Here is a 16679-nt window from a genome sequence, read left to right as displayed (position 1 = left end):
ATATGATCAATATAATTAAACATCTACTACTTGAAAGAGACTCTTCTAAATGAAACAGTCAAATGGATTAATTAAAAAATATTTTTTAAACTATCTTCCTCTCTTTCTTTAGTTTGTATTCCTCAGCCACCCTTTCTGGAGTCCACGCGAGCCTCCTTTTTGCTTTCCTTTTTATCATGCTAGCCTATGTGCGTAAGTAATTTTTTCATAGGTGATGTATGGGCTTACACATGCAAAAATCTTTGTATTTTGCTCTCATAATTGATCTTTTCACTGTCCAAAACTATTTTCTTAGAGGTACTGCCATCTGTCTTCAGCACTGATGATACAAGTCTGATTTTACTTGTGCTTTTGTAGGTGAATTTTTTCTCTCTCTGTTTAGAGGCTTATAGGATTTTCCTTCTTGGAGTTCTGAATTTTTACCAGAATATGCTTAGGTGTGCTTTAAAAAAAAAATTGGGGGGGCATCTGGGTGGCTCAGTTGGTTAAGGGTCCAACTCTTGGTTTTGGCTCAGGTCATGATCTCAGGATTGTGAAGTTGAGCCCCACCTCCCGCTCAGCACTCATGGGGGAGTCTGCTTGAGGATTCTCTTATTCTGCCCCTCCCCCCCACTCAAGTGTGCACAGGTCTAAAATAAATAAATAAATCTTTAAAAAATTATCAGGGTGTCTGTTTGGCTCAGTTGGTAGAGCATGGGACTCTTGTTTCTTGGGGTCTTGGGTGGGAGACATAACTTAAAAAACAAAAAAAAAATTAAAAAAAAATTATCCCACGCAGCACTTGTTGGAGCTTTCATAATCAGAAGATTGCCCTCTTTCTTTCATCACCTCTTTGATTATTCCTTCCCCTTGGTTTCTATTTTCTCCTTTTAGCACCCTTTTAAACAAATTCTTGAATTTCTGGATTTAGCCCTTGTTTCAAGTTTTCTCATAACTTCCAAGTCTTTCCTCTTTGCAGTGAGAACCCCCCAGCCTGATTTTCCATGTTCTGAATCCAGTCTGTAGGTGTGTTCATTCTGTTATTCAGCCCATCTATTAAATTTTCTCTCCTCTTTTTTGATTGAACACTTTTTGATTGCCAAGTACTGTGATTGCTTCTTTTCATTGAAACTGCTTCCCCACCTCTTTTTTAAACAAATGTGATATTCCCTTGAATTTCCTCAGTTAAAATTTTTTTTGTTTCCTATGTTAGTTCTGCTTCCTTGAGGTTCATTCTTCTACTTGTCACATTTGGTTCTTGTCTTTCATCCTGTTTTTCCTGCCCCATGTTTGGTGACTTTTGGTTATATTTTCAGATGTGCAGATGAGGGGTCCAAAGTGAACACAGTATCAATAGCTGAAGGGTGTTTTCTCAGCCCAAGTGAGACTCATGATTTTTAATCTGACAATGAATTTAAATCCTGATTACTAAAGCCCCAGATCTAACAATTGTGTCTGTATACATAAAATCAGGAATGGGTTGGGGGTTATGTCTTCTGCTTGCTGTGCCTAATTTTTGTGATGACTGTTAGTTACCTCAGGCCCTCAGCCAAGAAAGAGAGGCTCTTTCCTTATTTAAATTCAGGAGAGGGAAAGAGGCTGTGAAGATACCTACCTTAATGTCTTAATTTTAATTTCTAAAATACATAAAAAGATATATTATTAAATATCTTTAAGATTTTCTTTTATAATCAGGGACCACTATAGGAAGAGTGTAGCTGAATTTTAGCAAGGCATCTAACATCTTTTTTTTTTTTTTAAGATTTTATTTATTTATTTGACAGAGATGGAGACAGCCAGCGAGAGAGGGAACACAAGCAGGGGGAATGGGAGAGTAAGAAGCAGGCTCACAGCAGAGGAGCCTGATGTGGGGCTCGATCCCACAACACTGGGATCACGCCCTGAGCCGAAGGCAGACGCTTAACCGCTGTGCCACCCAGGCACCCCAAGGCATCTAACATCCTTCATGACATCTTTATAGATAGGCTAGAGAACTATTCTCTGGATTTATCAAGGAAGAATTGGTTATTGGATCGAATGTGCAACAGAATTCTATCTTGTTGATTTACTTTGACTATTAGAGAAGACAAAATACGTACGGAAAGTCTAGATGGATCTACAACAGAAAGAAGATAGAGCTATTCATAGGAGAAAAGATTTCAGAAACTGGAAGAGGAGGGAAGAGAGCCGCAGTCAGTGGTGGGAGGTAATGTTTTTTGAGGAGTTTGGAAGAAGGCATCGACATGTGGGGGCGCTTTCCTCAAAGTGTAAGAGATGAAATGAATTCCCCTTTGGCATTTATAAAGGAGACTTGGGTAAAGATTTAAATGTTTTTCTGAGATGTGTTTAGATATCAAACTTGTGTTTACTCTGAAAGTGACGTGGTTCAACAACTGACCAGTGGCAGCTCACTTAGAGGAGTCACGTGTATGCCCAGGCTTTAATGATTATGTTCCATCTGTGGGTAGGAGTTGGTTCCTCGGCTCTCTTGTGCAGGTCATCCTATAGCATTTTTACAGAGTTGCTACTGGTGCAGTTTGGTTTGAGGGGGTCTTTGCAGCTGCCTCTGTACCTGTGCAAGCAGGGAGGGACTATGGCGTGTGGGTGCCGTGGGCAGACCATTAATTTGGCACCTCCCCTATTTTGATTCGGTGTTGTCAAGTGAGAAGAAACAATTTAATAAAAATTGTATATCTAATTCTTATATTCAAAATGAGGGATTTATTACATGTGATTTTTCTAGACCAAAACAACAACAAAAATTTAACTTCAGCTACTTAAACTTTAAATAACAAGCCAGTAGGGGTGCCTGGGTGATTCAGTTGATTAAGCATCAGACTCTAGATTTTGGTTCAGGTCATGATCTCAAAGTCCTGGGATGGAGCCCTGAGTTGGGCTCTGTGCTCAGTAGGGAGTCGGCTGGAGATTCTCTCCCTCTCCCCCTCGCTGCCCCCTCCACCCTGCTCATGCATGCACACTCTCTCTCTCTAAAATGGATAGGTAAATCTTTTTTAAAAAAGATTTTTCTTTATTTATTGGAGATAGAGCGAGAGGGAGAGAGCACGAGAGGGGCCACAGAGGGGGAGAGAGTGAAAGAGAGAGCATGAGCAGGGGGAGGGGCAGAGGGAGAGGGAGAAGCACTGAGCAGGGAGCCCAACCTGGGGCTCTACTCCAGGGCCCCAAGATCATAACCCAAGCTGAAAGCAGATAATTAACCGACTGAACCACCCAGGAGCCCCTAAAATGGATAGATAAATATTAAAAAACAAACAAACAAAAAACAAGCCAGTAAAATAACACTGTGTTTATTACTCTTCCTTGTAAATAACACTATGCTGTGTGTTATTCGGGCGCAGGATTTCAGTCGTCTGTACCTGACGATCCCAGGGAACTGTTGGTTGTTTGCTGCCAGGGCTATTGGTGTGGCCCAGTGCAAGCTCCAGAAAGATTTAAAGCTGGAGAATAAGCTCCACAAAGAGCAGTGCCTGGGACATGGCGGGCATTTGACCAATACCCATTGTGTGATTGAACACAGCCTAAATCATGGTTAGCCCTGGAGTAGAGCTATTTCTTACTTATGTCAGGAGTTATCCCCAGGAAACATGAACTAATCAATACCATTGTTTCTAATTATTTTCCTTGTTTTTATGCTCCTGATAGACTGGCTGCCCAAACAGCAGCTCACTTGGCTCTCTCTTAACAGAGCTCTGTCTGTGAGAATTCTCCTTGGTGCACAACGGAATGCACACTAATCTTTTCTGAGAAAGGCTGGGTCCAGTAGTTATGCAAGCTACTGACTGCACACTATTCATTGTAATATGAGTAGGAGCACGGGGAAAGCAGCAGAATCGACACAGAGGGGAGAATCGAGTTAAACATCTCCCCCACATAATAAACTAAGTGGGATTTCTTCTTTTTCTCAGATTTTAAAGCCAGACATGCACTTGGTGTAATAACAAATTAATGCCTTTCTTAACTTTTTACAGAAATTATATGAAATTTTGGAAACCAACAAACGAGATGCTGTCAAAGAACTAGGTGGGTAGTTGGGAGTATCTGATTTCCTGAAATCACACCTTATTATCCCATAATTTAACCGAGGGAAGACAAGTTCATAGTTTCCTTCAATTATTTATTCATTCAACAAGCATTTGTTGAATGCATGCAATAGGCCAGGTATGCCGAAAATGCAGAGCCTGGTGGAGAGTATAAGAATATCAGTGGATAATTGCATCAAGTTAGAGGAAGTCTTGTACGTGCTACAGGAACATAGAGGAAAGAATTAGGAGGGTAGAAAGTGTATTAAAGTGGCAAGATCTGATTCCTTAAAGCTGTAAGAAAAAGACACACGATGATTACATTTGACAAAGGGTGTTTTTGTTTTGTTTTACTTTGCTTGCAAGGATACTCAGGAATGTGGGGCTACAAGGGATGTCATTTCTTGAGCATTTATGATCACTCTGCTTGAGTTGAAGCACACAGCATGAGTCCTAGGATTTTATTCAAAGCTTCTTGGGTCTGTTTTCCTTGTAAGGGGCTGCAGGCCAGGCTCTCGTGTATGCAAAAGTATCTGGGAGAGAGACTGGCATAAAGGGAATTTATTATAAAAGAAATCAAGTAAAACCACTTTGTATTCATAACCACATTATAAGATGTCTGATGGATTTATAAGGATCATACTTTCCAGATCGAATGAATGAATGAAATTGTGAATTTGGAGACAATATGCCAGAAATTTTGGCTCTGTCTCAGAAAATCCAGGACCCATTGTTGCTTTTACATATAGGAAGATTTTTATTTCTGTGCTTTTAAAGATTAGGGGCCTAGGAGCTGCTGTCTCATATTATGCTCTTAGATTGTTAGGAATATTATAGAGTGCTCTTGATTCAGTCCTGTAAAAGGGAGTGTCTGTTCCCAAATGTTTACTACAACTGATTGTCAAATGTTAATTATGTCAGGAACTGTGTTAACAGATTTATATGCATTATCTCATTTAATCCTTATGATGACTCTATGAGGCAAATACTATTATCATCTTCATCTCATAGATAATGAAGCTGACGTTTAGAAAGGTTAACTTGCCTGAAATTATGTGGGTGGTAAGAGGTGAGCTAGATCTCCAGCCCAGGTGTACTTGACATTGAAACCTAAGTTCCTTTCTCAAACAAAATTTTAAATTTTAAGTAGGTTCCACATCCAACGTGGGGCTCGAACGCACAACCCCGAGATCAAGAGACAAGTGCTCCACTGACCTATGTTCCTGATCACACTATCCTTCATTTTACCAGCCAGTTAAAAAAAAAAAAGTTTGAGTGCCTTCCAGATATCAGGCATTTTGCTCCATGTTAGGAGTACAAAGATGAAAGAGATGCAGTTTTGGTATTGACTCGCAGTCCAGTTCGTGACGTTTCGTGTTCATTAAAGAGGACAAGATATGTGATTTGATCTCAGAAAGCTCCACCTGCTGAAGTCCAGGGGCTCTTTCATTAAGTCACTTATTCGTTCACCCAACAAAAGTTGTATGGTATTTAGGGTGAGACAAATAAGTAAAAATCAAAATACCATAATATAATAAGTTCCATAATGGAGATATGTAGGACATACCATAGGAATAAGGCAGAGAAAGTCATTTTCTCCTAGTTGGTAGGGGAAGCCAGTTTTCAATGTTCTCATCCATAAAATGGAGTTGAAAATAACTCTAGTCCTCCCAGCCTCCCAAGTTCTGTATGAAACAGGAATGACAGGTATTTTGTAAACACTTTGGAAATTTTAAACCACTGCACAAATATTAGTTATCATTGTGCTTATTGCACTGTTCGCTTACTGATAGTTTTATTTGCTTCAGGACTCATAGAGCATGAGGGTCGTGACGTTGTCATTGCTTTGAAGACTAGGCAGGCAATCCGGAGTGTGATTGCTAAAGCTCTGAAAAACCTCACCTTCCTTTGGTCAAGAGGCATTATTGATAAACATGAGGGCATCGAGATGAATAAGGTAATAAAGCAATTTTCCATGTGGCTTGATTCCATGGGACAAACACCCAACCCTGCATTGTTACTTGAGCAGAGTGTCATGAGTGAGGGAGATTACACCAGGTGTTAACTCTGCCATTTGCCTATAGCCTTCGTTAATGCCAGTGGCAGCTAGCTCCAATGCTACCTGGTACCTACCATGTCAAAACCGTTTGGTTGCAAGTAACAGAAACCAACCTGAGTTAGATTTAGCCGAGAAATGGGGTTGGGGGATTTATTATAAAGATACATGGTGTCTTACAGAACCCACAGTAGCCAGACCATGTGGCCAGGCCTGAGGAAGGGATTTGACTACAGACCTAGAAAGTTTTCCAGATTCTCCATTTCCTATCAGGGTTGCCCTCTGTGCCATCTTCTTTTGGCTCCTTCTACAAACGCAACTGCATTTTTCTGCTTCTCTATCTACTGGAGAATGTGCACTGCCCAGTCCTAGCAGCTGTGGCAAGGGAGGTGGGAATCACAGAATGTTAACGTGGTAGGGAGAGATCAGCTTGTGTGTGTATGCATGCGTTTGTGTGTGTTGGTGGGCATCAAGGAAGGGGGCAGTACTGAGAGGAGAGGAGCAGGGAAGACACCATCATGGTTAGTTGATCAACAGACTTTTGAAAAATGATATATGTGTTTGCAAAAAAAAAAAATAGGAACATAGGACAGAGGAAAACATGGTTAATATTTAATGCTATCATCCTATCACATCTACCATCTAGACTGTGTATTTGTGCAAATATGATTGTTCTTTCTATCTTTTGGAAGAATCTGTTTCCTAGCATAAGGCAGAAACATGGAAGTTCTGGTCCCACATTCTGTTTGTGTTGCCCACTGATTAGCTGCTTTGGGGTGTCACATGTTTTTCCTTATCACTGGCAGCTCCCGGACAAGTGTCACATGCACTGTGCTTTTGGTCATTGCCAGGACATAGTGTCCTCTCCATGGTCCCCAAAGGGAAGTGGGTGTGGGACAGGACAGCTTTCCTCTTTAAGGCTCTCTTTAGACTAATTAATCATGGCAAAGGACTAAATGGGTAATATGATTTCTCCTTAGTGTCTGATAGACAGAAGAAAAGGGCTACTTTACAGTATTCTTCAAGTTATGCCTCTACACACACTGTTTTCTATTCTATTTTTTCACTTACCACTTTGAAGGCTATATAAGATTGAATTGAATGCTTGATACCATTAATTAAGTAAATAAATAACATTAATTAAATAAATAAATAACAGCCCTTAGGAAGAGAGATATTATTTAATTAAAATAAATAACAGCCCTTAGGAAGAGAGGTTTTTTTTTCCTATAGGTTTGTTTAGAAAGGTAATGGGTAAATCAGTCATTCAATATTTACTTATTGAATGCATACTGATTGCCTAATTGTCAGCCAAAGAGATATAATTATCCTCCAAGTCATAGGGAGATAGTCATAGGAGTTAGCTAGCTAATTCAATTTTATTGAGTAAATATATGTTGAATACCCACTATGTGCCATGGGCTCTTGAGGAGATTGGAATACTTAATACAACAATGCCCCCAAAGTATATGGGCTCTTCCTTGTTCTTTCATTTAGTCCTTTACTCATCCAATCAACAAAAGTTACATAATAGGAGGGTAAGGCAGATAAGTAAAAATAATAATACTATAATGTAATCAGTTCCATAGGGAGAGCTATAGGGGATGTCATGGGAATAAGGCAGACAAGTGATTATCTCTTACCCGGTGGAGGAAGCCAGAGAAGGTTTCTGAGAGCCCACAAAGCTGGAACCATATCCTTCAAAATAAGAAGAATTTAGAGAAGCATACATATGCTTCTCATACATATGAAAAAGATTTGAGAAAATGTGGCGTTAAATTGTACAGTGATAACTGTGAGGTTTAGATGATTTGAAATTAAGACACAGTGACTTACAGTGTTAACTGAACTATAAAGATAATAAATTCAAATTGAGTTAACATATCAATTCATAAATTCAATAAGTTAAGGGAAGAATAGGAACCATAAAGGTTAGAGGATAATTCAAGTAAGGTGAGAGAAACTGTGAATCAAAATAAAAATAAATTTACATAACAGTTTTGTTAGATTTCCTTAATTTTTACCTACTGTCCCTTTTCCGTCACAGGATCTGATCACCATTATTTTAACTGTTTGTTTTCAGGTATTCCTTGCAAAAATAAAAGCACTAAATAACTTTCCAATGGCAATCCCACCGCCCACTCCTGACAAGTATCTTCATAATATTGTTTGGCTGGAAAATAAAGATGTTCTCATTGAGTTCTTCAAGGTAAAGAATCTGTCTTCTATTCTGGCTCAGGTTTGATGATAATTATTTTCCACTCCCTAATACAAGACTAACAAAAAGCATATTCCAAGCAAGAATCCTGTGATGGCCAATAAAGGGCAAGCCAAAATGGAGGCCCAGCAAGATCCAGAAGATTAGATTTCATTTTGAGCCTACAGGGCAAAGATGGTTTTTCACAATGGCTTATCTGCTTAGGATAAGCTATCTGTGCGACCTGATTATTACCAATCCCATCTTATTTTATGTTGCAGAGTTCTGGACTTCTAGATACACCCTCCGGAAAAGACTTTTTTTAGAGCTAAGGTCTCAAGTTTAAATTACTATACAGTCCAGGCAGATGATATAAGAGTAAAAGAAGCTCTGTGTAGTATTATAGGGAGCAGTGAGAACTGTGGTATATTCCAGAGTTCATGGTCTGTCTAAAGTCAGCTGAGTGCTGTTATTGGAATTTGGACTCTTTCAAGAAATATTTATTGAATATCCTCTTTGTGCAGGAGACTGTTTCAGGTTTGGGGATAATGCCTGTGAACAAAGTAAATGAAGTCCCTGCTTTGGATTTTATATTATATGGCTAGAGTTGGACAATAAACACACCAACACACAAATATATAGTCTATTAGATGATTGTCAATGCTATGGAGAAAAAGGGAGAAAAGGGAATAGAGTTCGGAAGCTATTTTATATGGGGCCATCAGGGAAGGCTGCTCTAATAAGGTGACATTTGAAGAGAGATCTGCAAGCAGTTGCATACCAGGCAGATGATCTGGGAGAAGAGCATTCCAGGCAAGTGCAAAGCACTGGTGTGGAGAATGCTCAGTTTGTTTAAGGAACATCCCCAGAGCCCCTGTGGCAGAAGCAGTGATGGGAGGGGCAGAAGTTGGAGTAGCTGTAGAGCCTGAGTTCGTACAACTCCGTAGGCCAGGACTTTGGCTTTTTTTTACTCTGAATTAAATGGGAACTTATGGAAAGTTTTTGAACGAAGAAGTGATATGATCTAACTTACATTTAAAAATTACCACCTTGCTGCTATGTTCAGAATAGGCTGTAAGGGGACAAGGGCAAGCCAGGGAGATGATGACTGTAATGGAGGCAAGAGGTGATGGTGACTTTGATTAGAGCAAGTGGTAAGTGGTCTTGATGTGTTTCGAAGGTAGAGCTGATAGGTGTGAAGCAAGGAGTGTTAGAGAGAGAGGATGACCTCTGGAATTTTAGTCTGAAAATAGAATGGAGTTTCTGTTGACTTGGATGGAGAAGAGAAGATATATATGGAGGGCACAAGCATTCGATTCTGAATGACTTAAATTTTGAGAAAGCCATTAAACATCCAGATGAAGATGCCGAGTAGGCAGTAGTATATGTGACTGGAATTCAAATGGGAGGCCGACGGGAGATAGAGATTTTGGAGTTGTCAGCATAGAGACTTGATGAGATAATTTAAGGAATTATTATGGACATCCGAGGATTGAGTCCTGGGCTATCCAACATTTAGAGGGGAGAAGAGGAGGAATTAGTGAAAAGAATAGAAAAAGAGATCAGATTTGTGGTTACCAGAGGCAGAGGGGGAAGGGGAATGGAAGGAAGATGGTCAAAAGGTACAAACTTCCAAGTTACAAGATAAACGAGTGCTAGGAATGTGCCGTACTACATGATGTTTACATATGTGACACTGCTGCATGGTATATTTGAAAGTTGCTACGAGATTAAATCCTAAAAGTTCTGATCACAAGAAAAATAATTTTTTTGGTAACTGGATGAGGTAATGGATGTTAACTAAACTTTTGGTAATTGTTTCATAATACATGTACGTTGTGTCATTATGCTGTATACCTTAAACTTGAGCAGGGCTGTGTGTCAATTACATCTCAATAAAACTGGGGGAAAAAAGAAGAATTGAGGAGTAATCCATCAGGTGGGAGGAAAACTAGAAGAGAGTGGTGTTCCAGAAGCTGAGTGAGGAAAAGATTTCATAAAGGAGAATGTAAGCAACTATGTCAAATGAGGCTGAGATCAAATAAAATGAAGATTGAAAATTGACCATTAGATTTAATAATGTAGCGTTCAGATTTTTTTTTTAAAGAAAAGCCATAGATCTGAATTCTTATGTGAAGTTTCCAAATTTTAAAAATTTAGCATGAATTCAAAATTTTGAAAATACCATGCAAGCCAAACAAAGTATATCCTTGGATTTGATGTGACTCATAGATACCAGTTTGTGGCATTGGTTTTAAGTGGCTCTTGTATGAATTATAAGGTTTATAACTTTCTCATCAACCTGTTAAAACCTCTGTTAGATTTGTAGAATCAGGAAAACTCTGTGACAAAGAATGGTGTTTGCTTTACCACAAATCTGGTTGTACCATACTTTGTGATCTAGGTACATAGATATATAAGGCATCTGTCCATAATGAGAACATTTTCCTTCTTTTCTAGAAAGACAGCAATCATAATGAGGTTCTACTGAGCTTTCAATAATTGATTCCTTTTTTGCTATACTAATGTTTTCTTCATGCCAGAAACTTTTGAATTTTTTCTTTTGAAATTGATATCAAACTTACTAGAATTAAGACTCCTTTGGTTGTGGGGTGCCTGGGTGGTTCAGTTGGTTAGGTGTCTGCCTTCAGCTCAGGTCATGATCCTCAGGTCCTGGGATTGAGCCCCACATCGGGCTCCCTGCTTAGTGACGCATCTTCTTCTCCCTCTGCCCCTCCCCCCACTCATGCTCCCTCTCTCTCTCTCTCTCTCTCAAATAAATAAATAAAATCTTGAAAAAAAAAGACTTCTTTGCTTGAAATTAACAAAAGCTTACTTGAACTAGTTTTTTTTTTTTCTTAAAGATTTTATTTATTCATTTGAGAGAGAGACAGCCAGCGAGGGAGGGAACACAAGCAGGGGGAGTGGGAGAGGAAGAAGCAGGCTCCCAGCAGAGAAGCCGATGCGGGGCTCGATCCCAGAACGCCAGGATCACGCCCTGAACCGAAGGCAGACACTTAACGACTGAGCCACCCAGGCGCCCCAACTTGAACTAGTTTAAGCAAAGGGGAAGTTGACTGAAAAGACAATGGGGTGTATAGACGCTGCTAAGAAATAGTTAGCTACTAGCCATGGGTAAGGTGGGATTCAGGCCAGCTCAGGAATATCATTGATGGGCATCTGTGGACCTTTCTTTTAGCACTTGGATATCATGGCTCAGTTTTCAATTCCCAGGCTCTTTGTCTCTCAGTTCAAATTCTTGAGAGAGAAACCTACCTGGCTTAGCTTGGATCTGATGTTCCGCTTTGGCAAGTACAAGTGTGGCTGCAAGAAGGAGAAGGAAACCTGATGGGATGGCTGGGGGCCATAGGGGTTAGTTAGGAAAATCTCAAAAAAATGGGAGTGGAAGGTGGGCTTGGACTGGGAAGAAGGTATCTCAAAAGTGTTTCTTATAATTTGTTTTCTGCTTAGTTTTGTTAAAATCCAATTTAAGATAAAATTAGAATTTGGTTCTTTATAGGCAGTAATTTTCACAAGTGTAATTAACTGGCTATTCAGCAGTGAATGGGAAGGAATGGGAAACCAATGAGAAGATAACTCTATAAATTAGTGATTTACAGACACCTGAGGTGAACCTGTCACTGGGGTACAACCTTCTTCCCGTCCCTAACTTGCCATACCTCTGCAAGGCTGTTGACTTTCTTTACCCTCTTCCATCAGTCTAAGTGCACCCTTTCCTTAATGTGTTGGTTCTTGATAGCCAATTCAATCAGATTTTACCAGGATAAGAATTGGAAACACACAGGCATTATTCTCATTAGGAACAATCCAGGGATTGTGTGATTAACTAAAATCCACATAGGAAACAAAACAAACACCCCTTATTGTAGACTATAATTTCAATCTTGGTTTCCATCACAGCTACAATAGTTAATTTAAACTACTCCTCCCTTCTTTCAGCCTCCAATTGGTGTGGTTAGTTAAAAACATAATGGTCTATAATGATAATCCAGAAGTCAATTGTAGAAAACCAAGGTCTGAATAATACATAAACTGGATAATTGGCTTTAGGTGACTTTAAAAAAACATTGTGAAGTCATCCCTGCTGGTTTCAACACTGTCAAATAATTCAGAAGTACATGAAGTGAAAAGTGAAAACATGTCACTCAGCCCACACTTAGAGATGGCCACTATGAATGATTTAGAAATATGTTTCCTACATATCTTTGTAAAATGCAAATCTGTCCCCCTGATTTTCCTGTTACAAACCCGTCAGTGGCTCCTCCTTGGTTTTGGGAAAAAGCCCAAACTCTTTAATGTGCCTATGAGACCCTTCAAGGTCTGGCTCTGGCTCACCTCTCCTTACTTCACTGGGGCTGCATGATAACTTTCATGAGCCCTGGCACATTTGCCTTAGTGGGCCTCTTCCCCGATCAAAAAGTACAAAAAATTATACTTTATGACTGTGTTAGTATAAAGATGAATATTTAGTATTAAACGTTTTAGTATTAAAACATTTTCCTCTACCAGAAGTTGTTTTATTCCTTTCTGATTTTAGAAGAAACCAGAATGTTGTTGTGAGTCCCTAAAGTATTGGGAATCCTACACACTATGCCTATTGAAGCCTAATTGATAACCCAGTCCTGGTCCCCACCCCTCCCTGTCTAAGACATACTGCATCTTCTGTGGTTACCCCAAGCGCAGATGTTCTATTTGCCTCTGGGTCTTTGCATATACTGAACCCTCTGCCCTGAATGATGTTCAACTCATTGTATCCTGGCTACCTGTTACCCCTCCTTCAGGCCTCAGCTTAGCTATTCCTTCCTCTTTAAAGTCTTCCCTGGACATCCAAGACAGGGTCCTGTGGACTTTCCGGATTTTTCCTGAGCATCCTGTCTCTGTCTCCTTTGTCAGAAATATCACAGTTTATTATAAACATCTATTCAACTCAGCATTTATTGGATGTTTCCACCAGTCACTGTGCCTGGTGCTAATCACAAAGTCTACAGTTTGCTTGCTTGTCCCTTTCTTTTAAAAAAAATGATGAGATATGTCAGCATGTTATAATTCATTAACAAACCAAAGAATATAATTTGTGGGGCTTTTTTTCCTACTTGAGAGCCATTTTAGCTTTAAAAAGTCTTATTTCTATTTAGAAAAGTAGACTGTGAAAACTTTGTGTTGACTCCCTTTTTATTTTTCTCGCAGGAGAGAGCCAAACTTGCCTATTTTGACTATGGAGATGTCATTTGTAGAGAAGGTGAAATGCCACAAGGAATCTACTTAATTATTTCAGGAATGGCAATTGTAAGGGACTATTTACTTTTTACTGAAAATGTATTTTGAAATATATGATTTTAATATAAGGAGAAATTTAGGAACCAGGAAAGTTTTAAATTCTTTTTTAAAGATTTATTTATTTATTTTGAGAGAGAGAGAGCATGAGCGTGACTGGGCGGGGGGAGTGCAAAGGGAGAGAAACTCAAATAGACTCCATGCTGAGCATGGAACCCAGACTGGGGCTCGATCCCAGGACCCTGAGATCATGACCTGAGCTGAAATCAAGAGTTGGATGCTTAACTAACTGAGCCACCCAGATGCCTTGAAAGTTTTAAATTTTTAACATAATTTCTAAATGAAACAATTTCTGCTCAGAGTGAACACTACAGCTGAATATCTGAAAGGTGCTTCCGATTTAACAAAATGCTTTTGTAGTCATTACTTATTCCTCTCAGCAATCCTAGGAGGAAGTGGTCTTTTCCATGATGTCCAGATAAGGAACCCAATACTTGGAATGGTTGAGTTATCTAAAGGAAATGAGAGTCAAGAATAAGGGGATGGACTGCAATGTCAGATCCCTACAGAGGTCAAATAGAATGAGGATTGAAAATACAACTTTTACCTAACCAATAGGAGACTTTTGGTGACCAGAGAGAGAAAGATGTTAGTAGAGTATGGAGAACAAGAATCCTTTGGAGTTTGAATGCTAGTAGAATACATGGGTGAGCCCCAGCTTATGGCCCAAATAATTCCTAGGTCCTACATGATGCTCACAAGTGACAAACCCTTATTATAGTGCACATAATATCTTCGGCTTTCTATTTTTAGAAGGGGTATTTCAGACCTTAAAAATATCCAATTGGTCATGGAAATAAACTATTTTGATAAATATATGATAATACTAACACACGTGTAGCACTTATTAAATGTCTGGTGCTGTTCATTTGTTCACTCATTCACTCAACAAACGTTTACTTCATTACTACACTGCAGCAGGCACTGCTCATTCTAGGCACGGAATTGACAAAACAGACAAAAATCCCTGCCTTCTTAGAATTTACTTTCTAATAGAGGCATGGAAGGAGATGGGACAATGAGCAAAATAAATAAGTTAAATATACAGTATGTTAGAAATGATTGACAGATGAAGAAGTTAGTTGTAATTTTTTAAAGGGTGGTCAAAATGGCAATATATTATGACATTCAACCTTATAACAGCCTTACTTTTCACATGGGAAAACTGGTGCACAGAGAAATGAATTCACTTGTCTCCCAAGAGCACACAGTAAAGGGTCAAGAAGGGCTTTGAACCCATGGAGTTGGCCTCACTATCCATGTCCTTAGCCATTATTCTATGCTGCTTCCAATAGAATCCTTGTGCTATGCTCCCATTAGAATCGTAACAAAAATACACTGCTACCCAGATTTATTAGATATGTCAACTCTAACATTTAAAAGCTGCAACATATATTTTCCTTTGGGGAATTTTCCTGCAATTACTGGCCTAGTTAAGTCTTCTTAAAGAATAAGTCCAACAGTATTTGGGCTGAAGATGTTATGTTAGTGTTCAATTGCTGCCACAGCAACTCAGCATACATTTAGTGGCTTAGATTGATTATCTCAGAGTTCTTAGCTCAGCAGTCCTGGTTTCTCTGCTTGAGTCTCACAAGGTCAATATCAAAGGGTCAGCAGGGCAATGTTCCCTTCTGGAAGCTCCAAGCGCAGAATCCACATCCAGATTCTTTGAGGTTGTTGGTAGAATTTAGTTCCTTATGGCTATAGGACAGACTCCTTGCTTCTTTGCATCCTTTCAGCTGGGACCCACCTCCAGCTCCCAGAGCTCCTCCTCTATCCTTGCAGGCAGATACTCATCTCAGAGCCCAAGTACAGGCAATTCCTCTCTTGATGCCACATCTCTCTGATCAATTTTACTTCCTTTTCTACTTTTTTTTTTTCTTAAAGATCTTTTATTTATTTATTTGACAGAGATAGAGACAGCCAGTGAGAGAGGGAACACAAGCAGGGGGAGTNTCTTAAAGATCTTTTATTTATTTATTTGACAGAGATAGAGACAGCCAGTGAGAGAGGGAACACAAGCAGGGGGAGTGGGAGAGGAAGAAGCAGGCTCATAGCAGAGGAGCCTGATGTGGGGCTTCGATCCCATAATGCCGGGATCATGCCCTGAGCCGAAGGCAGACGCTTAACCGCTGTGCCACCCAGGCGCCCCGCCTTTTCTACTTTTGAGGGCTCTTGTGATTGATTACATTGGCCCACCAGGATAATCCAGAATCATCTCTTTAAAGTCTGCTGATTAGTGACCTTCATTCCATCTGCAAAGTCCTTTCCCAGCATTACCTAGATTAATGTTTGATTGAATAATGAAGAGACAGGAATCTTGGAAGGACTTCTTTAAATTCTGCCTGTAGATGTTACCTTCTTTTCTTGGTTTGTAAAGAGCAGAGATATTCTTCGTTGCTCAAAGAATCTTTGAATTGCATTTAAAATTAAATTAGACAAATGTCAAAGGCCTTTGAAGCATGAAAGCCTCTAAATATCTGAATGGTAATCACTGGGGGCAGTTTCACAGCAACGTCAGTGACCCTTTGTTCCCTGTTTCTTGTTTCCTGAACAATAGCCTTCCTCTTTGATGTTCACAGCTAAACTTTCTGAAAAATTCTGTAATCCTTCTGGTTGATTCCTGCAGCTTCCTCCTGAAATCTGATAGCTTTCTTATTTCCCCCATCCATGCCTATCCATTCTTTTCCTGAAGTGACTCAATCTGCCTGTATTCACCCTAAAAACTTTTTCTGTTGATGGCCCATGGAAATTATTATTTTTTTAAAGTAATTTTTAGTCAACATGGGGCTCAAACTCAAGACCCTGAGATTAAGAGTCACGCACTCTATGGATTGAGCCAGCCAGGCGCCCCCCATGGAAATTATTCTTAAGCATTTTAAAGGATGATAAGGTTGGTGGAAATCATGGCTTGGTTTGGCGGCATATTAATTCATGGCATCTGATTCTGCGCCCAAACAATCAAAGGTCTTCTTCCACCCGAGGCAATAGCCCATTATGATAAGGCTTTCTAATAGACTCAGAGTGGGTGGGCGCATTAGTCGCAGACTGCAAT

General features: G+C 39.6%; 1 protein-coding gene across 1 annotated transcript in view; it reads left to right on the top strand.

Annotated features, from left to right (window-relative positions):
• Window positions 1-16679, top strand: part of SLC9C2 (solute carrier family 9 member C2 (putative)) — a 104189-nt gene that overhangs the window by 61897 nt on the left and 25613 nt on the right. The window contains exons 18-21 of the mRNA XM_034666750.1: window positions 3966-4017; window positions 5825-5973; window positions 8156-8281; window positions 13478-13576. Coding sequence (XP_034522641.1) covers window positions 3966-4017; window positions 5825-5973; window positions 8156-8281; window positions 13478-13576 — 426 coding nt within the window. The remainder of the gene's footprint in view (window positions 1-3965; window positions 4018-5824; window positions 5974-8155; window positions 8282-13477; window positions 13577-16679) is intronic.

The sequence above is a fragment of the Ailuropoda melanoleuca genome, chromosome 8, assembly GCF_002007445.2.
Source record: "Ailuropoda melanoleuca isolate Jingjing chromosome 8, ASM200744v2, whole genome shotgun sequence".
Taxonomy (NCBI): Eukaryota; Metazoa; Chordata; class Mammalia; order Carnivora; family Ursidae; genus Ailuropoda; species Ailuropoda melanoleuca.
This window is presented reverse-complemented; position numbering and strand designations above follow the sequence as displayed.